Consider the following 27,477-nt stretch of genomic DNA (forward strand, 5'->3'; position numbering starts at 1 on the left):
AAAGAACACTATTAAGGTTGCAAAGCTGGGCACTTAAAAAGTTAGGTACTGACAACCTTGACTCAATCCCCTCATGCATACACATTCTGACATAATCTTTAACTCCTATGTCTCTTTCAGTGAGCAAAATTCATGATGTTAATTTTATAAGCAGGTATTCATCCTTTTATTTTCTCTTCTTTTAATGCATGTCTTGGTACCTTATTTATTGCATTTATTCAAGCCTGGGGATGAAGCGAGATTCATCCATTTCCTCATGGGCTCATTGCCATGTGATCTGAACAGATCACAAATATTAATTCATTTTCCTAAGGCCTCTGCAAGGTCAGTGGATAATATTCTCACCATGTTACAGGGAGTCTGCCAAAATTGCTCTAATTCTAGTGTTCAATTTGAGATCCCTAGAACCTGTTGTGGCAAATTCAGATTTGAAGGAGGAAGTTTCAAAGGATAAGAGAACTGAAGTTCTGGAACGGTCATCTAAGCTAGGTAGGGGAACAAGGTACCTGAATTGCTCTGAAACACAGATTGAAAATTTTATGAGGAATAAGGTAGGGGTGTTCTTGAACCAGCAGTTGGTGGATGCAATATGTGGATTCATATCCTCTTTTAACCTGTGGCACATTGTAGATTTTATTTGTATTTATATAAGCTGCTCTGTGACTAGGTTATGTGAGAGGGGTTAGAATAGATAGTCTTTTGATCCTTTTGGACATACGGGGACCAGACTTAATGCCTTGAGATGCCTGTTAGAGAGTCAGAGCTCCTCTATTTCAGAGTACTTAACACTTTTCTAGCCGTTTGTATGTTTGAAACACAGCCCCAGCCTACCCTATTTTGCAATCATGAAAGCTCAGTATTTGTGCAAATCTAGTTCTAGGTGTTATGAGCTTGGCAACCAGAAAATGAGAACCCACACTTTTAATGATCACCTGTCAATATTTTTGTTTAAGTAAACTGCCCATTATCACACAGGGTCTTATGGCAAAGGCAGGGACAGAATCCAGTTCTTAAGGGTGACATTCAGTTGGAGTGAATTTTATCAATGGGTCTTGTGGATATCTAGTAGATAATATTACTCAAAATATACAAGAGAACTAAATTTCAGTGGTACATTAATTCTAGCATTTCCCAAGTTTTCTTCTGCTCCCATCTATCTCTGGACCCTCCAGACTCCTGCTCTTGTCCATCCCTATTTCCTCCCTGTCCCCTTAGCCCCCTCTATGTATTTTGTCTCCTGACTTAGTTTCAGCCTCTCCTCTACTTGTTTTCTTTTCTATCTTCTTTTTGAGGTTAAGATTCAGGAATGGTAGCATGGCTGGTGCTTTTTTAAATATCCTACACAGAAATAGAAATAAAACTGCAAATATGCTATCTGGAATAATTTCTCATGTATTCATGAGAAAATTCTTGCTTGCCAGTTATAAATGAGGTCTTGATAATTGTGGGTGGCTTGAGAAAAACAGGTATGATACATGTAGCTTGCCCCAGTATACTGTGTTTGTCTCTCTATAAAATGCAATCATGAAGGATCATTTAGATATCAACTTTAAATGATATGAGTTACTAACTGAGGGGGAGAACCTTGAGATGACTTTTATACTAAACTATGGTAGAAATGTGCTATACTCATGATACTGATTTCCTCCATTCCCTTACTTGGAGAAGCCATTTGTAATGTAATGTCCTTTGGCATAAAGGTTGCATTTTCAAATAAAAACTTCCTTTGTTTTCAGGTTAAATGAGTTACTGTCTTCAGCTAAAAGACATGCCTGATGGCAAGTGTACCTTCCAACATTGTTGCAACGTAACAATATCAGAAATAAACCAACAATTGGAATATCCTTGGAAGGAAGCATTGCTCCTTCCAAGAATGTGAAAATGTACCTGTAATCATTGTTATTACATTAATAATCTTATTTACAATACATTACTCCTTAAAAGGTTTGATTAAGACTTGACCTCCTTTGTGTTAGTAAAAGATTCAGTGGTATGAGTATATGATAAAATTATTAGCTATTAGACTGACCAGCTTTTAAAATACAACTGACTCCTCTTTAAATATATTACTGAAATAGCAGTAGCCACCACAATGTACTGCAAGTCCAGCCCTCAACAACTGATATTTATCTGATTTGTATTCACTTCTGCAACATTTGGGGTGGGTCCTCTTGGGGAGAAACAGACCCATTTCTTCTCTTCTCTCCTCTCCCATCTATTTCTGAAGCTTCTCTGTCAACTCAGGTGCTGCTGCGTTCACTGCAATGTGCCTACAGGACAAAAGTGTCCCTGAGAGGATTGCCACAGTGTGTTGATGTCCCTAGGGTATTGTGAGAAGGCACTGACCTTTAAAAACAGCACTGCTTGGAGCGAATGTTGTTACATTAAAGTAAGGTTTAGAAAATATTGTTGGCTTAGCTCCCAGCTGAGTCTGAGGACTCTGAGTGAACATCCAGAACAGAGTAGGTTTTTAGACAAACATTGCCACTCTGTTTGGAAAAACTCCCATGTTTGAGTGCCAAAACCAGGTGCTGAGACCCTCTGCAATATGTCAAAAGGAGACCTTTTTCATACCTCCTTGTAAGGATTTTACCCACAGCAATTAAAGCCTAGACTATTATTCAGTAATTTTAGTCATGAAGCAAACATTTCCTCTCTCCTTTCTGGAGCAGTTTCCAGATGGCAGTTCCAATCAGTCTCCTTAGAAACATGGCCCAAACATTTATAAGTAATGTTTCATATTTTCAAACACTAACCTGCATCATCCTTGATAATGACAAACGGGTTTTTCCAGCTAATAGGCCTTTAGCATCTTAAGTGTAAGGCATGGCTAAGAGGCAATAAATCATTAATTTCAACAACATATCTGTGCAAGGAATAGACATTACACTTCTTCTGGTTTAGGAGGCTGGAAACAGTGCTATAGCCATAACAGAACAGAAGTTCTGGTCTAAGATGGACCTGGATCAATGTGGTATCAGGGTTACTTGATCTAGGCTAGACCAGTAAATCAAACTTCAGTACCAGGTCTGCTTGTAACTCAAGCTCCTACTTTGAACGCCTTCAAGAGAAATTTGGATGCTTATCTTTCCTATGACCCCTGGTGACTTCCTGCCCCTTGGGCAGGGGGCTGGACTCGATGATCTTCTGAGGTCCCTTCCAGCCCTAATGTCAATGAAATCTATAATCTATGAAATGGCACAGCAGCTCTGCCCAAATAAGAAATGGCACCTGGAGAAGGAGCCTGTTACATAACAAAACATTATTACCTTCTCCTAGGTTACTTAGCTAGGAGGGGCCCATAACCAGGAAACCATCCTGAACAAACAGGGGTCCTAGACTCCTCTCTGTGTCCAAGGGTGAATCATCCCCTCCCATCAGAGGCTTCCCACTGATCGCCTGCAGTTTGGAGGCGATCAATCTCTGGGGGATATCCCCTCCCTGGTTAACTCATGACTCCCATAGCTGTTGGAGAGTTAAGCTTTTCTCCAACGGTGGGTTGAGGCGAGGCATCCTCCCTTGCTGGGGTGGCTGGCCCATGCCACTCACTGTGGGAAGGCCTGAGCCGCCTCATGCAGCCACCCTGCCTGCTTTCAGCTCCGTGCCCCACCCATGTACCAAAGGGGTGCCTGCCTCATGCAAGGATGGGGACCCATGCTGCCTCATGCAGCTACCAATCCATGCACTGAGGGCTCCTGCCTTGTGCAAGGTTGGGGACCCACACTGCCTTGTGCAGCCACCAGTGTCCCATCAGTTCTGCTCAGCTCTCCTCCCCATGCACCAATATGTGCACTGAGGGATCCTGCCTCGTGCAGGGTTGCAGACCCGCACTGCCTTGTGCAGCTGCCGAGGTCCCATCAGTTCTCCACCAGCCCTGTGCACCAAGGGGGCTGGGCTCCTGCGTCATACAGGGTTGTGTTGCCCCGTGCAGATGCCGAGGTCCCGTCTGCTCCCAGACCCTCTCTGTGCACCAATCTGGGAACCGACCCTGCAGCTCCTATCGTGGCAGGGCTGGGGACACATCCACTTGCTGCTCCCTGTTAGGCAGTGGCATCTTTTGGGCACTTCTGCTCTGCCCCGCTGGTCAGGTCTATCAGCTCTTCACAAGCCCTCATCTTCATCGTCCCTTGCTGACAGCCCCTGTGTGCTGGGCACATGGGCTCTTATCGCTTCTGGAGGCTCTGTCCCAAGATTGAAAATGGACCAATAGGAAATCCTGAGGGGTTAGTTCCCCCTCAAGTCCTCTTCTTCACCCTGCCCCTGGGTCAGGATGGGGCAAACTTGCCTTCTGCCTCCTCCTGATTGGTGGAAATGCTCCACCAATTGGCCTGAGCTGTTTTGGGCTCAAGTTAACTATCCGAGCTGCCTGCGAGCCCCCTGGCCAGCCTGCCACAGTTATTTTTAGCTGCTACATTTCCATAGCAATGCACTATAACGAGGGAGCATGTTGCTACAGTGACGTAGCTGCAGCATCACAGTTTGTGACCACCAAATCTATGTCGCTGTAGCGCGTTGTTATGGCAATGTAGCATCATGCATAGATGCACCCAGCACCTGCTATATTTTTATCCCTCCCCACCCCAAACTTGGCACTGGGGGCTGGTACCCCCTCTCCCTGCATAAGCTATACTACTGATGTGCAGAAAAGGGAACACAACATTTGCTATAAGGAAAAATGATCAAATTGGTGTGGGCCTTTTCAAATTTCTGAGAGTATCACAAGCAGTAATAATATGGTCCAAGGGTGAAGAGATAGCAACTATTAAAGCAGTTTCTCAGATTAAGAGTAATATTAGTTCAGTGTTGTTATAAATGGTATCTCTTGTGCTGTACATTTACCTTTTTTAAAAACATGAAGCAAGAAACAGTCTGTGCTCCAAAAGCTTATACTCTAGTGCAGACAAAAAAAAAAAAAGAGAGAGAGAGAGAGGACCTAGGGCAACTGCTGTAAAAAGCGGGGCATAAGGAGAGAGATAGAGGAGGAGGTATTCTTGGGTTTTGGGAAGTGGGGAATGGGACATGAAGGAATGGAAAGTCTGGCTGGGAAGACTGGATGTGGGAGGCTGTTCCAAACATGGGCTACATGCGCTGAGAGTTTTGTGTGCATTTTGGTGAACTGCAACTCCCTTGTGAGGTTGATAATTATTATTGTCCCCGTTTTAGAGTTTTAAAAACAAAGCAGGAAGATTAAGTAACTTCACTCTTTTCATTTGAGTTCATATCAGAGCTTGAGTCAGGGCACAGGGGATAGTTATTCTTTGTCCCCTGAGCAATCCACTAATCTGCTATAGAAGGCCATGCTATTTTAACTGTCAACATTTTGGCCAGAGCCCAAGCTGACTGCCTAGCTGGCTCCAGTACAGGCCACCAGCTGGCAGGGAGTCTATACTTTTCCTAGTGCTTCCAGTAGCAGCCTGGATGGCACTGTCTCCCACACAGTGATCTACTCTTCCTCCAAATACTGAGATACAGATGGTTGTTAATCAAAAGGTGGGGGAGAAAACCCTTTTTACTAGCCATTATTTTACATTTTCCAGGCAAACAAAAAAGGTTAGACAACGCTTCTTAAGTTCTTCTTCCCACCTCCTACCCCCTTTGCCATACTAGTGGTGGTATTTCTGGATCCCTACAATAAGGAAGGGACAGCAGTGACCACGGAGCAGCAAGCTGAAAGCATGTATGTATAAGGTAGAAAAGGAGATGATGTCAGTTCTTTGAGTCCTTGAATGTATAGATAAGGGGCCTGACCTTGATGAAGTGAAAGGAAGCCAATTAAAAGATTTGTGGAAGGCAATGAGTGTAATGAACGGAAATTGTCTCTACTATTGACAATACTAGAAAATAGGTTAGGACAGGCAGTAAAGAGGAATCCAGAATCTAATTTAAATTGTAGAAAGATTTTGGGAGGAAGTGCAATAATTAAAATTGTAATTTTTGGCCAGAAATTAGGGTTAATGGGCCTACTCTTGAAAAAAATGTCAAGAAATACTTATGACAACAGTTGTTCAGGATCTTAGCATCTTTCCAAGCCTAAGAAATTAACCAGACCACATTTCAAGGAAGACTGATAGTCTTGGAGCACAAAAAATAATGCAAGTGTGTGTATTTATATATAATATATACTTATTATTTACACACATGCACACACACAATATCAAAAGAGCCTCAAGACAAAAAAAAGAATCTCAGCTATGCTCTCTATATTATCTGTGGAACATCACCAGTAATTACATGGGCTCTTCCTACACATAAGTAGGGAGTGAAAACCAGTGCTCTGAATCATACACTATCTTCTGAGGAATTGTAGGAGTAGGGTTGTATAAGTTAACATTTAAAAGGACTGAAAAACCTTCAGTGAAAGAAAACCATCAGTAATGAAAACGGAATATGTTTTGACACTATTGGAATGTCTCTGGCAGGTAATGTTATTCCCAACATGCAGCAATTGTACTTTATACAATAGCTGTGACAGCATAGTTACAGAACTCAAGCCAGATTGTGTCACAAGCAATATAAAGCATAAAACTATAGACACTTCTAAAATAATCAAAATAAATTCAGTAGGACAAATGCCTTGCTGAACTGTGTACTGTCAAAGTTCTCTGTAACTCAGTACAGAATCTTTTCTCAGTGTAATTAAATTATGCTTTTGATACCTTATACAGGTTTTCCAGAAATGTAAGATCCATTATGAGCTACTTCAAAACATTATCTTGTCACGGGCATGAATATATTTGGTGGTGAACCTAACTGTGCTCTTGTTTACAAAGTTGCAGTACTCGGGGGCCCTTATTCCTGTGGCTTTTCTGTGTGTGTTGTTGCTCATTTTGCACTTACTTTGCAGTCCTGTAAAATGACACACAGGATCTGAGTCTCTGGAGGCGTCATTTGTGCTGCTCTTTTGGTACCAAGGCTTGGAAACCTGGCGCTTCCAGTTAGATGAACATTCACCTTTTTAGAGGGATCCCGAGTGGTGTACCTCCAGCTGCAGCTGCTCCACATTTACTCCACTATGCTCCTCATAGTGAATCACACTATGAGGACTTCCACATTTGGCAGCTGTCCCTCTGAACCTTTTTAAGTGGGGAAAAAATGAAAGAAGTTTCTCAAGCAGCGAGCATTATCCAAATATACCACATATACCAAATATATATAGTTTAATAAAGTTGTTAATGCACCTTAGTGCTTGCATGAACAAATTCAAATAGTGTGAATAATGTCCTTTGTTTTTTTTCAATAAAACTTCAATTAGAAAAAAGAAAGGAAAGCGTGAAGTGACAGAGAATGCTCTTTCCTACCACAAACCACTTTCCTCCCTCCAAGGTACACAGAAAGATGAGTTTTGGAAGAAACTGTTCATAGGAACATTGTTTTAGTGGAAAATGTTTGGTATATGGAATTTCTGGCTCGGTGATAGAACTTTTAGACAACATGCACAAAGAAATACAACTATGTCCAGGTTATTTTAAAAAGGAACTATAGCTATCCATATGATATTTTTAAAATTCTTATTGGAATTTATCCAAAACATATGTTTAAATGTGGGTGCTTTTTTGTTTTCAGTAATGATGGGAACAAGGATTCCTTCGGTGCTATAAGGAAAATGGGAATGCCTGTGGAATGAATAAGTCTTGTTATTTCTATATAAAAAAAATTAATTGTATCTGCTTGGGCATATGCTAGGGCACCAGACTAGAGCCAAAAGTTCTGGCTCTGCCACTGTTGAACGTGTTCAACCCTGAGCCACACATTTCCTACCTATAAAGTGAAGCTGATGTTATGCAGCATTTTAGAACTGTGAAGGACTAGCACGATATGTCTACAACTTAATTTGTTTCTTCATAGATTTTAAGAGCCACTTACCCTGTTTTTGATATAAGACTGTATGATTCTGAACTGTCATGAAATCCCAAATCATCATTTTACTGTGGAGAAGTGGGATTTCTTTAGCGTATTTGCATGTAGTACACTAGAGGGCGTTAGACACTGCGGGAATATACTTTTTAGAAGGCATATAGTTCACAGGACTTTCAGGACAGAATTGAAAATAGAAGTGTTTTTTATAACGTAAGGTTCATGTAAGTTTATAGCTGTTCATCTACAAACAGCCATGCTGGGCAGTTAGTTCATTTTCAGAGAGAGCTAAACTTGTAATGAAATATCGAAAATACGAAGCATACTTAAAAACAGACTATGTACCAGAGAACTGTAAACGCTGCAGCTTTTACTAAGTTCTTTGTATTAACATAAGGGATTTGCCAGAAGAAAGAATGGGGCAAGCTGAATGGGTAAGACTATTTCTATATCTTTCTAGATTAATAAAGACAGGGTACAATGTTCATTATATTGTGTTTGGGAGGTGAGGTGAAGCACTGTCATTTTGTTTAGAAAATGAATAGTTATTAGTAAGAACTTTATTTTATGACTTCAGAAATAGGTGCAGAATAATAAATACATGTATCTTTTAATATAAGGTTATCAAACAGTTGAACTGTATTAAGAGTATATTGATTAAACTAGGCAAGGAAACCTGCATATTAAGAAATGTGCATATGTGGACTGCTGTGGTTACTGGGCCAGTTAATGCAATATATTTTTAAACTAACAAGGCAACAAAAGATGAGAGTTAGTGATGACTGTCATAAGAATGAAGAAATGAAAGTTTAGTCTTACCAAGGTTTTCTCCTACTTCTGGAGATTCTTTACTCTAGATTGTAAATTGTAATGTATTGCACAATGTTGGGTTTTATTTGAATTTAAAATCTGTAGTATGACACATCTCTAGATTTATATCTTCTCTTACAGATTTATAGTTTATCCCTCCCTTTATATAAAGATTTCCCCCTCCTCCCCCCCACATTATTTGTTGTTGCGGATAATGAAATAACTATTCGCTATTCTTTTCCTTTCATGGTTTGCAGAGGAGACTCTGAGGCATTTTGCACCATGACACAGTTAACTTTGTGTACACAGTTGACTCCATTCATTCCCTGAAACCAATCTCTTCCCTTGTGGCTGATAAGTGTTTAACAGCTTGTTGAGGTGGCGTCAGTATCTTTAATGCTAAGCATTCACATTCCCAGCCACACAGCTAGTATCCATCCACTGCATACACTGGGAAAAGAAGAACTAGAGATCTGGGAAGGGAAATCATGCAGCATCATCATCATCCTGACTGGAAAATCCCAAGCACTTTAAACTGCTTTCATCATGTGGATTCACTGGAGAAATGACCTTCTTAGATCGGCCAGGCCAGATCATAAACTGGTTTGTTTGCTCGCTGTGTGCCCCATGGGTGCTGAGGTTTTGGAGTTGCAGGTGCCCCCGGACCAGGAGGAATCTATTGCTGGGCACAGCGTGTGTGATCTATCTGGGGTTCCTGGTGAGTCAAGTGGGTCACGTTTTACCCCAGCACAAAGCGGGACACCAGAAGGGTAATTCTAAGAGTCTTCAAGGTGTTGTCCAGACACCATTCCTGGGCATCCCTCTGGATGGTACCTTGTCCCCACCTGATCCCCAGATTGGTGAAAATGGGACCTCAGTGCCAGCCAATGTGGTGTACATTACCCTGAGGTCCAAGCGCAGTAAACCTGCCAACATCCGAGGTACTGTGAAGCCCAAACGCAGAAAGAAGCATGCAGTTCCTCTGCCGTATGGGCAGGGCCTTCCAGGAGCTGCTGCCGGGCAGAAAGAAACCTTGTTCCAACAACGGGGGAGGATGAGTCAAGCTGTGGGGATTATGGCTGCAGTTGCTGCTCCAGCCACATGGAAGAGCCACCTGATGGAGGACAGAGATAGAAAGAAGGAGTTGTCAATGAGGCTCAGGGAACACTGGAGACATGTAGGGATTTCAGAAAATGTCAATGTGCAGCCCAAAACTCAGGAAAGTAACATCAGGATCTACAGTGAGAGTTCCCCCTCTTGGCTGACAAGAGATGACATCGAAAGCATGCGTGTGATGGCTGATTCCCAGATAGAGGGTATCCAAGAAGCACCTTCTCAACATGGGATTTTGGCCGTGTTTGAAAGAAATCCCAGGGCTGCAGGAGCAGCTTGTAGTCAAGGACAGTGTGGCCTCATCAAAATACCCCTGGACATGAGTGAGGTGTTTGCCTTCCATTTGGATAGGATCCTGGGGCTGAACCGGACCTTGCCTTCTGTAAGCAGGAAGTTCGAGTTTATCCAAGGTAACAGATGTCCCCAATTTTTAGTTTCCAGCTAAGGGTTTTGAATATTCTTTCCCCTCCCATGCTCCATAGATAAACACTTTGAGAATTGCAGAGTGCACGTTACAGGGAAAATAAACTGATATGCATGCTTATGTCATTGCAGGGGTCCTCTGTAGTGTAACTGTTCTAGGCAGAAAAATGTGACATACCCAGAGTTTATTTATGATCCCAGCTTCCCAGCTGCCTCATAGGTTAGTAGAGCTGGTGAGAGCAGAAAGACAATTGACCTTTCATCAAAGTTTACATAGAGTGAGGAACAAAGGGTGATCCTTTTTATATATTTGTAGTTGATTTGAAATAATACTAGCCAACATAATAGAATTGAAGGCAAAGTGTGAAAGTTTCTTAACACCGCTCTCTGTGACTTGACATGCACTTCAGAAAATAGCCCTTCTTCCTATATTTCATTTTAACACGATATTACAGAAAACTATCTCTAGAATTGATCTGTCACAGCTAGAGGGGAGGAGCAGAGTTTTTATTTAGGGCTTACTCTTGAATTTCCTTGACATAATCCCAGTAGTACAAATGCCCCTGTAAATTAAACCATAACTGAAGAGCATAAACTCTCTCTGTTTTCTTCCCACACAATCCAACAGATTATGTTTCAGTGAATTCTTCTGCTTAACAGTGTAAAGCTGAAATACATGTGAAAGATATTTCTTTTGATTAAAACCATAATTACTGTAAACAACTTTTTGAGGAATATTATATTTTTGCTTCATCCGGAAATGAATCAAAATTAGATTTAATAGTTCCCAAATTATATCACATCTCTCTCTAACACTACAATCTTGTTAAATATGTCTTCAGCCTAACTGCTATTTTTACATACCCACAAATCATGATCTGAAAAGACTGCATTACATTTTAATGAATCATTGCTAAAGTGGTTTGTTATTTGTTTTTGCTTTTCATTTTTTACTGATGAAATCAGATTGTAAGAAATATTTTAATGCAAGCCTGCACTTTACTGGGGAAAAGGTAAAGTCAAAATGACCTTGCAAAAGCTGATGGAAGGAAAAGGACCTACTGATGTGTGATTTATCAACCCTCTAATAGCCTTCCCTCAAGCAGCCTGTACAGTGATATGAATGAATCTCTAGAAATAAAGATTTGGTATCTCTTGACTATTATTCATACTAGCAAAACATGTAAGATACATTATGCATACTTTATTTTTAGGAACAGGCTTTATTGCTATAGGGCTATTATTAGGAATGAAAAACTTCCAGTTCAGGGGTTCTGTAGGGCTACGTAGGTGACAGACTGCAGGCCTCTTGAAAAGTATTAGGTTAACTGTGAACTGAATTTCGTGATGTCCTTTAGCCAGCAATACCTTTTGGGTTGTCTGAGAGAGGGAAAGACATTTGCCTTTTTTTTCAACCTCTTTCCTCCCATCATTGGTTATAGTCCAACAGCAAGGAAAGGGGTGCCAGGTGATGAGAAGGGGAAAAATATTTTTAATTTTTGTCTTGCTTTCTATTTAAGGGCAAGCTTTTGGAACAACCACTGTACCTTACCTTTGTCCTTCTCTTTAGAATAATATACTAGCTCTAATATATAACTGTTATGCATGTATGCCCATTGGTTGCCATAGTTATCTCATAGTTATTTGCATGACTGTACAGTATTTTGATTTGAAAATTAACTGCACAAAATTTAGTAATAATAGAGGTTTGTTCATCCTTTATGGTTCTGAAAAGGAACAAAAATACATTATGAAAAAACATTATGGATAATTAAGAAGCCTGCCCCTTACTCATTTGAGTAATCTTTAGATAGACAATCCGAATGATTCTAAGAAGCAGTTCTTGTGAGTAATGAGTCTGCCTATATGAGAAAGAAAGCAATGCAAAATTGGACATGTGTGCATTGTACGTATGCACATGCAATTTCTAAGTGGACACACCTCTCCATGACACATCCTTTTAGCTTGCCTCAATTGTGATGTGATGCAACAAGACATGTTTGATGTAGCATTAAAATCTTAAAAGATAGGCTTCTGAAAACTGTCATATATTTTGTTCAAAGCATTTTCAAGGAGGCCCTTAAGTAAACCCCCAAATAATTTTGATTTGTTTTCTTCCAACAAATTCCTTCACTGATATTTGGTGGAAAATCTAGCAAAATACTGTACTTCAGAGTTTTTGGAACTATGAAATTTCACTAGGAAAGGAACTGAGCTTGTCATTGGAGTACCTGCCATTAATGGTACCTACAGAAAGGTGAGAGAGGCTTTGCAAAAGGCACATCATTGCCTGTTATGTGACACTTCTGCTAGGTACAGATATTCAGAAAGCCTGAGGCAGAATCAGTCTAAGTTATGTGATTTTCTGGAAGCAGCAGATTGGTTGCAAACAGAACACATTTGCCCTTTGGAGCAGGCTTACAGGCTGCCTTTCAGCAGGCCTCACGGAGCTCCCAAGGCTGCTGGAGACTGCTGAGCACAACTGAGCACCCTGGCCACCTATGATTGGCTGCCGAGCATGAGCCAGCATGCCTCAACCCCCTGTTGCAGTACTCGTACCCAGGCCTAGGCTTCCAGAAGAGCTCTGGGGTGAGCGCCGTCCATCATGGATGCTCCGTGCTCCCCCATACACCCCTCCTGCCCTAGTACTTTGGGACCTTGTAGCTGTAGGCCAGAAAAACCTTGCAGTACCCCAGGAGCCCATGGCCAGGGTATCTTCCAGCAGTGGCTGAGCCATGGAGGGCACAGGGTTGTCTTTATGCAGGACCAGTCCTGATGTTGTACCCCTACCACCCTGACCCACCAGAGGCAAGTCACCTGCACCGACTCTTGCTTGGTTTGGAGAAAGTCCATGCTGGTATCCAGGTGGCAGGGTGCCTTGCTCTGGACACTGAGATGTGGTGTGCAGGATCCAGAGTTGGGCTTTGTGGGGCTGTGCCTGAGTATGGGGATATGAAGATCCCTGGCTGGGTATGTGGGATCCAGGGTTGGGCTCCATGGGGCTGTGCTCAAGCATGGGGGCTCTCCTGGGCTCAGTGTCAGTTGTGAGTGTGTGTATATCATGGGGTGCTTTGTGATGAGGTGCAGGGGTCATTGCCCTGGGATGCATGTGCCCAGGCCCCAGGGCTCATGCGGGTAACACAGATGCCTTCCTTCCCCCTACCCCCTGCCCCACTATCTGCCTGCACCTGACAGATGGCCGGAGGCAGGGATGGGGAGAGGGGGTTTGCTGGCTTGGCTGTAAGAGTTTGAAGGAGGGGTCCACTGAGTGCTTGCCTAGAGCAGCTGAGTGTGGCTTGAGTGCAAGTGCACCTCCCTGCAAGGGAAGGGAGCAGGGAGACAGCAAAAGAGCCTGGGATGCCAGAGGAAAGTGATCTAACTTGAATTGGTGGGGCATTTGGTACAGAAGCTCCATTCACTGGTCTAATGTAAATCGATTAGATTTGAGTACACATTGAACCAAGTCTCTTTTAGACCAGGTTCTGCCATTTTTAGATTGGTGTATGTGTGCTGAACTCCCGTTCTCTTACAGGTAAAGATCTATTTCCAATCACTTAGACCGGTTTATGTGTAATGTCTATGTGCTGCCAACTCAGTAGAGCAGCAGCTATTCTTCAAGCTGCACTGATGTTTTCAGGACCTGTTATCCCTAGTCCACTTCCTAAGCTCCCTTGACCTAAGAAACAGGAAAATAATCATTTTGGGGTAAAGTTGATTGCTGTCAAGGCACAACCCTCTTTAGTCTACACCTTATCCAAGAACAATGACTGCACAGCATGTTACTTTGACAACAAACTAAGGTTTGACCTGTACTGGCACATTTAAGATCCAATCTATAGGTGAACTAATTGTGATTATAATAGTTCAGTGGTTTTCAAGCATCTTAAAGTCACAGAACCCTTTCATATCCCTTCTGTTGTGGAACCCCTACCCCTAGCTCCGTCGCTCATGTGAGCTGACATGGAGCCAGGTGACCTGGTCTACCATTGGCAGCACACTGCCTCCTGGCCCGCTCTGCCATAACCCCCAGTCTCTTTGTAGAACATCTGGTAACCTATCATGGAACCACAAGTTTCACAGAACCCAGTTTGAAAACCACTGTAACAGATCATGGACTAAATTCTGTCCTGTACAGAGACAGTCTGCATCAGGGAGCTGATGGATTTCAGTGCCCCACTTCCAGTATAACTTCAAACTGTTTACTGCATCACTTGCACGGGGTCTGAGATTCCCTTCACAGGACTACATGTTGGCAATCTCCTCTAGTGCTGTGTGAAGCTTTGGTAGCTGATTTGATTCAGTTACCAGTTGAAGCCTGGGTAGTTTGTTCAGGTGTGGGAAGGCTCCTGCCACTGCACACACCCTGGCAGAGGCCTGGGGGGCACCCCCGGATCTGTGCGTAGGGCAGAGGCAGTTGCTGCTGTGCACTGGGGTTTGTGCCCCAAGCCCTGCTGCAGGTTTCCCAGGAGCGCCGTAACGCCACATGTGTCCCACCACTGGGCAAGCAGGGGGTGAGGCTCAGCCCATCAGTGGGATGCACATGGTATCTCAATGTTCCTGGGGCAGCTTGCAGCAGGGCTCTGGGTGCAAAGCCCAGCATGTAGCAGCAGTCACTTCTGCTCTGCACACAGACTGAGGGGGTGGCATGTGTCCCCTGGACCTCCGCTGGGGTGCATGCAGCAGCAGGAGCCCTCCCGCACTTGGACGAGCTGCCCGGGCTCCAATCATCCCACCACCTGGCCCGGCCAGGGCCCCACTCACCCCAGCCCCTGCCCCTGTTTCTGCTTCTACTCCATACCCTCCCTTTAATTCAAAAACTGATCTGGTACTTTAAAAGGTAGTAGACCACTGTTCTAGCAAAATGAATTTTCCAGAGGGGATTTTTTCAGTGCTAAACATACTCAGAGAGTAAGAGTATCTGAGTTTGAGCAGCATTGTCTTTGCTCTCTATGATTGGTCTTGTGCAAATAGATACTGTGGGTTTGGCGCAGAGGTGGTAGAAAGTTCCGCTGATTACAGTTGCCACGCTTCTTTGCTGACCTCTGCACAGTGAGAAATGGGAGCAGATTTTCTCTGTTATACTGAACATATTTAGTATGCTCTTTCCATCACAACAAAAAGTTATGCATAATCAGGCACAGATGTTACTAATTATTAATAGCATGGCAATTGACAACATGAACTTCCACTTCCCTTATGCATTCAGCTGGTTGAAAATGATGTTTTTGTGCGCCCTTAACAGACTGAGCTGCACTGTGAACAACTCATTGTCACATGCTGGTGAAGGACTAGAGAGTATATTTACAACATTTTTTAAAATAAAAATTCACTGATTCACAGTCAGTGTGATCAGCAGCACAGTCTACGGTTCAGAGTTACTGAATGTTCACTGCAGACTCCCTCAGGTCTGCAGAGGATAGATTTTCTTGCCTTCCAAGATTCTCCCAAAGTGTATTGTTATAAATGAGAGAAGGATGAACAGGGGAGGAAACCAGTGGGCTGTACATATTTCTTACTCTTCAGAGGGCCATTTTTTTCAAAATGTCTTTTTTCAAATCGACCCCTCTGATTCTGAAGTCTTGTTCCACAATTTCCATTTTCTCCTGTGAAAGTATATCCCTCTTTACCTTCTCCCTTCCTGGGGAGAAATCCCATTAGTTCCTTCAAAGACTGAAAGTGTTAAGTTTTGCTTCACTCTAGGTCATGGTGATAAAGAGTTGGAGAAAGAGCTGAGCTATATTCATAGATTTTAGGATCAGAAGGGACCTATTAGATCATTGTGTTTGACCCCTTGCCCTGGGCAGGAAAGAGTGCTGGGTCAGATGTCCCCAGCCAGGCATTTGTCCAATCTCCCCTTAAATACCTTCAAGGAAGGGAGAGCACCACCTCCCTTGGAAGCGTAGTCCAGATTTCGGCAACTTTCACTGTAAAGAATTTTTTTTTTTTCTGATATCCAGTCTAAATTTACTCTCCTTCAGTTTGTGGCCATTGTTTCTGGTTACCCTGATGGGCGTCTTGGTAAACATCGTATCCCCTATTTCCTGCTGTCCCCCCCCCAATGAATTTGTAGACAGCCACAAGATCACCTCTCAGCCTTCTCTTGCAGAGACTGAAGATATTCAGGTCCCTCAATCAGTCCTTGCAGGGTTTTTCCTGTAGGCCTTTAACCAGATGGGTGGCCCTCCTCTGAACCCTTTCCAGGTTATCTACATCCCTTCTGAAGTGCAGAACCCAAAACTGGATGCAGTACTCCAGCTGCGGTATGACCAATGCCGCATAGAGGGGAAGAATCACCTCCTTGGACCTGTTTGTGATGCAACTACTTATACAAGAAAGAGTGTGGTTAGCTTTACTTATTACCTCATCACATTGGTGACTCATGTTCATTTTGGAGTTGGCTACGACTCCGAGATCCCTTTCTGCAGTTGTGCTACTTAGAGTGGTACCTCCAAGGTTATAGGAGTGTTGATGATTCTTCTTCCTCAGGTTCAAAACATAACACTTATCTTTGTTAAACTGCATCCTATTCTGTTCTGCCCACTTCCCCAGCCTGTTCAAATCTGCCTGGATTTGCTCCCTGCCCTCTAGTTTGTTTACCTCCCCCTAAGTTATATCCCCCTAAGAGATTTGTTCTGTTTATGAAGAATTTCCTGGGTGTGTCTGAATGGTTGGATCCAGACATGGTTTGGATTTTACATACTGAAACCTTACAGATGGTATTTGATGGGTGCATCTACATAAGATGCTACATTGCTGTGGTGACGAGATACGGCAACGTAGCTTATCACCACAACGATGTAGCATCGGCAGCCATTAACAGCAGCATCATGGTTATGTCACTGTAGCGATGAGCTACACTGCTGTAGCTTGTCGTTACTAGGGTCAGAAACGACCCATGCACTGCTGGGACTGCACATTACCAGCGGGTACTGCGCAGTCATTTAGTACTTGCTTTATGACTGTTCAGTATACTGCTTTAGCAAACACTAAATGTCTGTGCAGTATCAACTGTGCAGTCAGGGTCATGTATAGACACTCCCAGTATTCAAATGGTTCCAAGTCCCATTTATACATTGATTCCAAGACGCCTAAGGAACAGATTTAAAAATCATATTTAGTGTCAATAATTCAGGAATGGAATTAGACATTTAGGCTACTTACAGATATGAAAAACAAAACAAAATAGTGCTTTACTTTCAACTTGGTGTGCCCCCCCACCGAGCACAGTGCATGCCCAGAACACATTATCACATTAATCATCATCACATTAATTTGACCCGGCTCACGCAACATCTGTATAGATTGTGCACTTCAGCCCCACGGGGATCCAAATCAAACTGAAGCATTTCCTCTTCTGGGAAAGTGCTATTTTTTAGGGTGGGGGGGGAAGGTTCACATCTGTTAGTGGCCTTAGACACTTTAGAAAACCCCATCAAAAGACTACCTGAGTAGGTTTGAAATACTTCCAAAAAAAGCCAGCCCAAAGTCATTTTCAGAAACAGGCTCCTATATCACAGAGCCCCTGAGCAGCTCGGGTAGATCATATCTGCTTATATTTTGATAATCATTGACTATCAGTTATCAGTTTTGTGGTTGCCTTACCTGAACCTCAAGTAAGCTTAAAGGTAACCCCATTTCTTGATGTTCCCGTGTGCACTTCCCCTGATACAGATGGTCTTGGCTTTCTGTTCTTTCCCTTCTCTGCTGTTTCCTGCCACTGTGTCAGACCTGTGAACGATGCATCATTGGTCAATAATCCAGAATGCTTTAGTTCAGGCTTCCTTTCACCTCACCCAGTTCTCTTCTCTGAATTCTGGAGGGCAGCGATTCCCAGAGGGTGCTGCGGCACAGAGACTGGCAGAGGTGTGCTGCAAAAAATGATACTTTCTTCCTGTTTTTTGTATTTTAAGCTGTGGGCCAAAGTGTACATGTAGACCTTGGTGCAAAGCAGGGTGCAATGAGGCTATGTCTCTGGGGTGCAGGCAGTCCTGGCCAGCTCCCCAGTGGCTGAAATCTGCATGCAAACTCCATACAGGGAGCAGGAGGCTGAGAGAAGCAGTAGTGACTGCAACCCAGACATCTGCAAATCTGCTGCTGACACCCTGCCTGCAGTCCAGGAACATGGCTGTGCCATATACCCCCTTGCTACAGTTCAGCCTGGCACTGACTCCCCAAAAAGGGCTTTCCCCATGGCTGTGCTACCACTCCTCTCAACTCCCACGCCCTGGTTGTGGCATGTATGGTGTTTCCAGCTTCTGGGGAGTTGCGGCAGGACTGGATATCCACAAACTGTGTTCATACCACTGCTACTGCTTTTCCCCGCTCCCCTTTTTGGGTGTAAGAGTGAAGTGAACCACCAATTTTAATCCAGAAAAAAAGTGTTCCCTAGGTATCAAAAGTCTGAGAAACACTACTGTAGTGCATGTTTACTTGTGCTATTCCCCCTACTTTTGTGTGCATTTGTGTGCACATGCATGTGCTCATGCTCCCCTTCATGGTCCTAGGTTCATCTGTGTAGGTTCAATATTGAGTTGTTAATCTTTTAAACTGTATCACAGGGCCTTTACTGTGGCTGTATTTTTGTGAGTGAATACATCTTGGTGACTCAAGCATGTTAATTTGTACCTCAGTCAGTTGTGTTTGAGGTGTGGTTAAAGGAGTGTCACCCACTTGATGTCACATGTGGGACCCCTTTGGGCATTTGAATATTTTAATATAGAGCATAGAGGACATATCCTAAGAGGCCATATCCATTCCTACCCCTACACACTCTTTTTGGTACTACTTCACAGTCAGACCCAGGCATAACCTGCTCACTCATTCTCTCTCTCTCTGCATGCCACTTCCAGAAATAAGGCAATGTTGTTGCCTTAGCGTGAACCTGAGCACATGACAGTAAGAATACCTGAGGCAGAGAGCCTACGAGGGCTCTAAGTGTACATCCAACATTTCTTGAAAACAGCTACATTATCTCATTTCAGGAACTGGTGCATGCAATGCTGGAGTACTTTGTGGTATATTCCTATGTATGGCATGGTGGTGGGGAGGACATAGGCTTAGGTTCTATATCAATGACTAAAAAGATGACTATTTTATACATGTAAGAAGTCCTGTTGAAATGAATAGACCCAGACACATCCTTAAAGCTAGCCATATACTTAAGGACCCTGACAAATCAGTCATTTACACCCAATGTTTTGAAATATCCCTGAGGTCCCTAAGATGCAAAGGAACAAAAATAACCCTAAAGCTAGTAACAGTGTGAAAGCTGAAAGCTACTGAACATTTTGGCCTGAATGTTCCTCATTCCATAATAAAGCCACAATTAAAACAGTTGCTCTTGTGGGTGCTAATGAGCCAGATAAGGAAACAATAATGAAGTTTGAAGGGAATGAATAAAGCGAAGTAAAGCAACATTTTGACAATTTGAAGAAGGGGTCAGTTTATTGAGAGACTAACATCTGGAGACATTTTATTCCAGAAATCTTTGCCAGCTAAAAACTAGACAGGGATCTTGTTTGGAGGACTTGAAACAATTTTCTGTGATAAAAGTGTGAACTGAAATATTGTCTCCTGTGTTTCTTGAATGGTCAAGTTAACAGACTTTGGGCAGATCCAAATAAGATCATAAAATAAATATGAGCCAATAGTATGCTCTTGTTGCAAAAAAAGCCAACAGCATACTGGCCTGTATTAACAGGAGTGTCTCTTGCAAATCAAGGTAAGTGATTCTTCTACTCTGTTCAGTACTGTTGAGGCCTCATCTGGAGTAGTTTTCAGTTCCCCACTTCAAGAAAGAAGCGGAAAGAATCCAGCATGGAGAGACAGAAATAATTAGAGGCCTGGGAAACATGACTTATGAGGAAAGGCTGAAAGAACTAGGGTTATTTAGTCCAGAGAAGAGAAGACTGAAGGGGGATTTGATAACAGTCTTCAAATACCTGAAGGGTAATTATAAAGAGGATGGACATAGACTTTTCTTTGTAGCTGTAGGGAACAGGAGTAGGAGCAAAGACCTCAAACTGCAGCAGAGGAAATTTAGATTAGAGAACTTTCTAACTGAGGGGGTATTTAAGCATTGAAATAGACTATCTAGAGAAACTCTGGAATCTCAACAGAAGGTTAGACTATACGCAGTGGAAGTTCAGGGCTAACGGGTCTTAGCCTCCCCCCCCCCCCAAACTAATTTTGTGGCAGCCAGTGACAGCAGTAGCACTACAGCGCCACCGTCCCACAGCACCACTGCCATGTCCTGCCTCTGCAGCACTGCTCCCAGTGCCCCCACTGCGCGCCGCGTACAGCACCAGTACACTCTGGCCCCACAACAGCCCTGCAGGAGGGAGGAGCAGGGGTCAGCCCCTGCAAATAGTATTTTCTTTTGCCATCTATAGGTTAGACAGACACTTGGTTTGGATGATTTAGACAGGAATGATCTTGCCTTGAGAAGGAGACTGTACTAGACCTCCTGAAGTCCCTTCCAGCCCTGTTTTCCTATGATCCTAAGTCACATTATCTCATGTGTCTGGTACTGCTTTCCTTTCTTTAAGTGATTTTATGAGAAAAAAATATTACAAGTGAGGTGTTCAGATACTACAGTAATAGTAGTTTTCAGTCCCACACTATGCCTATAAATACTTAAGGAGTATGCATCAGGATCTGGGAGAATGCCTGTTCACCAGAGCACCCCAAGGGGTGACAAGGTCCAACAGTCATACTCCTGTAACACTGTTTTAGGCTGGACATAAGGAAAAACTTTTTTACTGTCCGAACCCCCAGGGCCTGGAATAGACTCCCCCTAGAGGTGGTGCAAGCACCTACTCTGGACACTTTTAAAAAACATTTGGGTACTTGTCTTGCTGGGATCCTTTGACCCTAGCTGACTTCCTGCCCCTGGGGTAGGGGGCTGGACTGATGATCTTACGAGGTCCCTTCCAGACCCTAATGTCTATGAAATCTATGAACAGGGAGCAATGAAGACCTTAGACTGAATTTGAGGAAGCAGAAACACCAGCAGCAGCAGCAGAAGGTAGACAGGGACCTAACTTCATCTCTTCAGCATCATCTTGAACTGCTGGAGAGTAGGCCACAACAACAGTGGAAACACTAGATTTGAACCTGGATGGTGCTGAGTTTCAGCTTAGCTCCCACCATAATCAACTGAGACTGAAAATGCTTTGCAAGCTTGCAGAGTCAGGCTTGCTTTGCTGCTGTCATGTTAAATTGGGTCAGAGCCTCATATGGTACAAATCTGCAGAACTCTGGTGACTGATGGGGCCATGCCAGTTTATGCAGATGTGGATTAGACCCTTTATCTGCTTCTACTTAGCAGCTGCACATTTTCCCCGCAATAGTTGGCAACCTGGGTTACTTCTGGCTCCAGCTGCTGTTCCATGAGCCAGTAATTCCACATAATGTGATAAAGTTGAAACGTTTTGTTTTAGTTCATCTTTGCTGCTTCTGTTTCCTGTGAATCACAAACATTTCCTGTGTTTAACCTTGGTCCTTTTTTATCCTTGTATTATCTTAATGGAAATTGGCAAGTTATTTTTTCATAGCTTTTTAAAAATAATTCTTTCTCTGTTATAATGACCCTTTTGGGTAGGCAGGAGTTGTTTGCCTTGCTTGAAGAGCACTGATGCATCTATTTTGGGAAAATCTCATAAATAATTACATGAATTTCCACTATAAACAGAACAAAAAATAGGCCTCTTTTGCTAGGTTCTCACAAAACTTGTTGATGTTTATATAGTAATAACTCTTCTATGGAAGTTTTCCTTCTGAACTGCTTTACAAAGGAAGGGAGGATCACTGGCCCCATTTCTTAGATAAAGAAAGAGTGGCATGAAGAGGTAAACTGACTTGATTATAATCAATAGCAAAGTAACAAAGCTGGCAGTGAAGTCCAGAATGAAAGGAGAAGGGGATAGGACTTATGAAAAAATTACCCAAGAAGTTAAAATCTAAATTCTCCAAATTGGGCTCCTAAATCCTTATTTTGGCACCAAATTAAGAGGCCTGTTTTTCAAAAATGCCAAACACTCATCATCATGGGAAGAACAGAAGGACAGTGAAACCAAAGCTTTCTGTCTAAATGCTTAATTATTAGAAAATAATAGAAAGATGAGAAGAGCTAAAGTGTGACTGTCTTGTGTTTGAGTATTAAGACAGGGAAAAGTTGAAAGGCTCCTAGTTCTGTGGTAGAGTGCTTTTTGCTATCCTCCTGATTTTCCAGTCAGCTGAAAATGTTTTTATTCAATTCATTGTTGGGATCACTTGGACTCATTTGGTTTGTCTGCATAGTGACCTCGGCATTTCCCCTGTAAAGATTCTCTTGAGTCTACCCACTCCCAGTTACACATGCCAAACCTGGAGATATACTGCTGAAACTGCTCTGGGGCATCCTCACCTGCTGTTTTCAAGTATACTGGATTTGAAGTCTTAAGAGTGAGCATTTCATTACTGCATTTCTAGTTTTGGCACATGTGAATAGGTGCAGTGCCTGCAGGAACATTCTTGCTAGGAAACACTGGGTGCACAGTATAGATAAACCTATTGTGTCCTGGGAGACTACTGTGGTCTGGAGATTGTATTGACCTGGGTGGAAGATCGTTTGCTAACAATGGGCAAAGATCAGTTGTCCTTGTTGATCATTTTGGATCAGTCAGCATTCCCCCAAAACAGGATGGTTTATTGACTTCACTGTGGATATTGGCAGGAGTCCACAAAACCATTCTTAAGTCATTCTGCTCTTTGTTCCGAGTGATACCCTGTGCTAACGATCTCATTGCCATGGGAGTGTTTTCACGTGGGTTTATGAATAGCACTTTTCTGGCACGTCTCCCATTTAATATATACACAGTTTGATATTCTAAGATTGTTTGAGCTGCAACATAACCATCTATGTAAGAGTGAGAGCTATGCTGAAAATTGTATAGCAGTGTGATCATTTGGATATAATATATAATTTTGTGTCACTTCTGCTTTTGCTCACTGATCAAGACTAACATACAAGCATGTTCCACCAGCTGCTATTTAATAAACAACAACTTTTCAGCTAAATATTTTCTTTTTTTCATAGAAGCATGAATGTGTCATGCCCTCTTCCCTTTCTCCTTCCTTAGAAAAATAAAATAAATGTCCTGTGGTCTAAACTGCGACATAGGAATATTTCGTTCTGTTTCAGTGACCAGTTAGAGGGTCTGGGGTGGCATGGGCACTAAAGTGCATGGTTGATAGCTCAAAGGTCACAAATTTGAGGCCATGGCACAAGCATGTTTGGCCCTGTCAGATTCCAACGAATCTGCAAATTCTGCTAAATACTTTGTCACAAGGACATGGAGAAGGAAGGGAGTGCCCTTCCTTTGATACCTTAAACTGTCAAGCTATCAAATGGAGTTTAAGCTATCAAATGGAGCAGCAGAGTTAGCAATAAGAACTTTGTACCATTTTTGAAAGTGGTCAGCCTCTTTTTCTAATGGGATATACACCACTTGCATTTAGCACTGCTACTGTATATTTTGACACACAGGACCCTATTATAATAATGTAATATATATAATAATAATACCTATAATAATACAATGATAGAATAATATGTTGATATTATTATAGAGGTTTAGTTCATTTTAAAGGTTTAAAAAATGTGGTGGTTATAATTTCCTTCCCTGAGTCATGAAGAGTTGGATTCATCAGAGTTAACGCATTTTGCGTGACAGTTGCTGGGTAAGAAAAAATATTTATATAAATTTTTAAAACTGGTTAAAACATGCCTAAAGTGGATTTTCTGGAACATATTAAAGAATTCATGATGGAGTGGGTAGAATGAAGGTTATCCCCTGGGATGATCTGTACGACTCATTGTCTTCACAACTCATTGTCCATGCCAATTTCATGTCACATTGTCATATATCTTATCTATAACCTATCTATTTACAACTAAGAAGTCTTATTTGCAGGACTCAAATGTTAAAGATGACAACTTAAATCCACTGTCTGAACTCAAGACTTTTCTGCCTCTCCCTTGCCCCACCTTCATTAGAAAAAAAGAACATTACACCTCAGTACCATAGTTTCACCGAAATCAAAGGCACCACATTGATTTTTATGAGCTACTGATCTGCCAAAAACCTTTTTGATTGATTTAATGAATAGCCTTCTACAATTAATGGATGTGTAAGCATACAGCCCTTGTTGCAAACAGAATACAATTTTTCTCAGTTACTGAAGACAATTATAATGTCTACGGTGTTTTCTTTTCTGCGGTAGCTGGTTTTAGATGTGGAGTATGACCTCATTAAATAAAAGTTGTGAAATTAATGGGGTTTCTTTCCTTCCTGCCACAACTGTAGAATGTCCTCTTTAAAAGCAAATGCCATAAATTACTGTTCCCTTACAGACTGTCTGAAGAATGATCAAATGGTGTAAGTCCATGAAAGCATCATTCACATAGGGTAATTATTCCATTTTGTCTTTTCTTAGATGGGCAGCCCTGTCCTGTTATTCTCTGGGATTCCACACTGTCCCCAACAGATAATGGCACCCATTCTTCAGTGAGGCTAAACTGGAGAGACTATCAGCAGCTACTAAAGCAGAAGTGCTGGGTAAACGGCAAAGTGCCCAAAGCTGAGTGGGGATGCACTGAGATTCATCACCATGAGTGGTCCAAGATGGCACTCTTTGATTTTCTTCTTCAGGTAAGAGAACAATGCAAAGTATTTACTGAATGCAAATATTAGACTGCAAAAGAGTGATCGAACCAAAATGACAACCCACTATAGTTAAGGGTTAACCATTTCTACTGATATATCCAATTCTAAATTCACTGTAAAGTATAATTTTATCTTCAAATTCATAGAAAGAGAATGTTCACAAAGTGATTATTTTTCCCTTTTTAATGAACAAGGGATGCAGTTTTACATTTGAATTGTTTCTGATACATTTTACAGCCAGAAAATATGATGGACCTAGTTCTTCACTGCTTTGCATTTTGTGCTCTCATTGACACTTATGCAAAGTGAGTGTAAACCTCTCCTATTCTCACTTTGTAGTATTTCACATTTTCACAAGTGTAAATGTAGGTATGACTTATTTGAAAATAGGTCACAGGGCTACAAAATTCTTCATTTTTGGCTTCTTAGCAAAATGGTCGTGCTACTGAACTAACCAATGTATAAGGATGTCATTGCTCTTATAACTTTCTGTTTTCACTCTCAGCTCCAACACTTCAGCTGCCAAGGGGATGCCAAGTGAGTAATCAGCCGAATGTGAGCTCCTAGTGTGATGCTGCGCCCTTAAAAAGCTAATGCAGTCCCTTATTTAAAGGAGAATTTAGAGTAGGAGCGAGGAGGTTGGTGCTGGTGCAACTTCCACTGGCATTTGTGTCCATAATTCAAGGAGGATGTTGAACATTTGTAGAGGGTTCAGAGAAGAGTTATGAGAATGGTCTTTCAGTACTTAATCATTCTTAGAGATGTGAAAAGACTGCAGGATTAACTTTATCAACAAGATGGTTAAGGAGTGATTTGTATATGGAGTACAGAAACGTGATAATGGAGGGCTCTGTACATTAGCAAGCAGAGGTATAACATTGGAAGTGGAAGATAGGCAACTTTACAAGTAATGTACACATTTTTTAAATGAGGGTAATTCAACATTTGAACTGCTTACCAATGACTAGAGGGAATTTAGGAGGGGTTGCGCTTGTTCTCACACGTGCAGCAAGATTGGAATTTTAGGGCTGCATTAGGCTTTGCAGCAGTGCCTAAAATACATTCACTAAGTGCATTAAGCAAAAATTTCCATTTTGTACATGGTTTAAAAATTACTGCAGAGATGGCATAAAGTCATTAGGCACATAAAGTATTAACAATGAGCTAAAGTGAAAAGGTTAGACATTCACTTTGGATGGGTTCTCCCAGAGCCTGTATTCAAGGAGCCCCATTAAGGATCTTTAATCAGTTCTGTTCTGGGATGCACAGAAGGAGAGGAGATGCTGGGAGGAGAGGTACTTCAGCAAAAGTGACCTCTGGAAGGATTTGCACCTGTAGTGGCAGAAAGAAGGCACAAGTTCTCCCTGGGCTACACAGAGGAGTAATGTTAGCAGAAGCCCCTTACTATATCTTAAAAAAAAAAAAAAAAAAAAGAGGCTTGTGTTCTCTCTAGTCCCACCTCTTCAGCTGGCACATTGCTCTAACTTGTCTCCATCTTTCTTAGGGCCTTGTTACACAGTAATTTTGGGTGGCCCCTGGAGCTCTTAACCCTTGGATTGTCTGCACATTAACACCTTAAAGTGGTTTTAAGCACTCATTGACATTTAGAGGTGTGATAGGATTAGGCCTCCTGAGGTTCATGGCTAAATTTGAGGTTAGTGGTAAGCTAAGTTGCAATCACTTTCAAGGTTAAATGGATTTGGGCCTTAGCTCTTAATACATACTAGCAGAACAGGGAAAGATAGTATTGATGGCATGTGTACCCATATCCACCATGCTTGTTTTAGGGGGAACAGAATAAAAGATTTTTGTACATATATACCATAGGAAAGAGTTCTTGTTTGGCAAGGCACTGGGCTAGACCATCTAATGTCTTTAATTTCTGACTTAGCTAATCTTTTATCAAGAATGATTTTCTGTTCTGAGAGAAACTTCTGCAGCCCATGAAATTAGTCGTAACCAAAGGAAGAACTTAGTTCTCTACTTAAAGTTTTTCATTTGATGAAATATAATTTTGTAATTAATTGAACTGGCCACTTAGTGGGTGTCAAGAGAGCACAAAGAAGACTTTCCCTTATCTTTATGCTTCCCCATGCAGACTTGTCTGTCACAATTGTAGGACTTATATTCATCTGAGCACAAGCGTTAGTAGGAACTGCATTGCCACTGTTTACTTCAAGGCCATGCCTCTTCATTTGTTCTTTCCACTGACCAACAGGGATGCCTCCCTATGGAAGGAAGTTCATGGTATTCCCTTACAGTAGGCAGCAGATCCTCCATTTGCCCTTGCATGCATTTTATCTTCTAGAGCTCCTGCTGATTTAATTAATCTCTGCATTGAGTCCATCTGCACCAAGGTCTAAAAACTGCAGTAAACCTCTTGTATGCTCTGTATTTGATCTCTCATGAAATTCAACTTTTTATAAAATTATGTTCTGCAAAATGTAAAAATAATTGCTTTGCAGCCTAATCCTGCTCTGTGCAAGTTGTTTCCAGAAAGAATGGGTGTTTCCACATTTGGGTTATATTTCTGCAGCACTGGTTATGGTAATTATAGAACATGTATTTC

The 27,477-nt window shown here is 42.1% G+C and overlaps 1 protein-coding gene across 1 annotated transcript in view; it reads left to right on the forward strand.

The window, feature by feature from the left end:
• The first annotated feature begins 8,021 nt into the window (after window positions 1-8,021).
• Window positions 8,022-27,477, forward strand: part of GASK1B (golgi associated kinase 1B) — a 29,286-nt gene continuing 9,830 nt past the window's right edge. Inside the window, exons 1-3 of the mRNA XM_006261447.4 lie at window positions 8,022-8,288; window positions 8,922-10,187; window positions 24,679-24,893. Coding sequence (XP_006261509.1) covers window positions 9,230-10,187; window positions 24,679-24,893 — 1,173 coding nt within the window. The 5' untranslated portion in view covers window positions 8,022-8,288; window positions 8,922-9,229. The remainder of the gene's footprint in view (window positions 8,289-8,921; window positions 10,188-24,678; window positions 24,894-27,477) is intronic.

Source organism: Alligator mississippiensis, chromosome 2 (genome assembly GCF_030867095.1).
Source record: "Alligator mississippiensis isolate rAllMis1 chromosome 2, rAllMis1, whole genome shotgun sequence".
Classification (NCBI taxonomy): domain Eukaryota; kingdom Metazoa; phylum Chordata; order Crocodylia; family Alligatoridae; genus Alligator; species Alligator mississippiensis.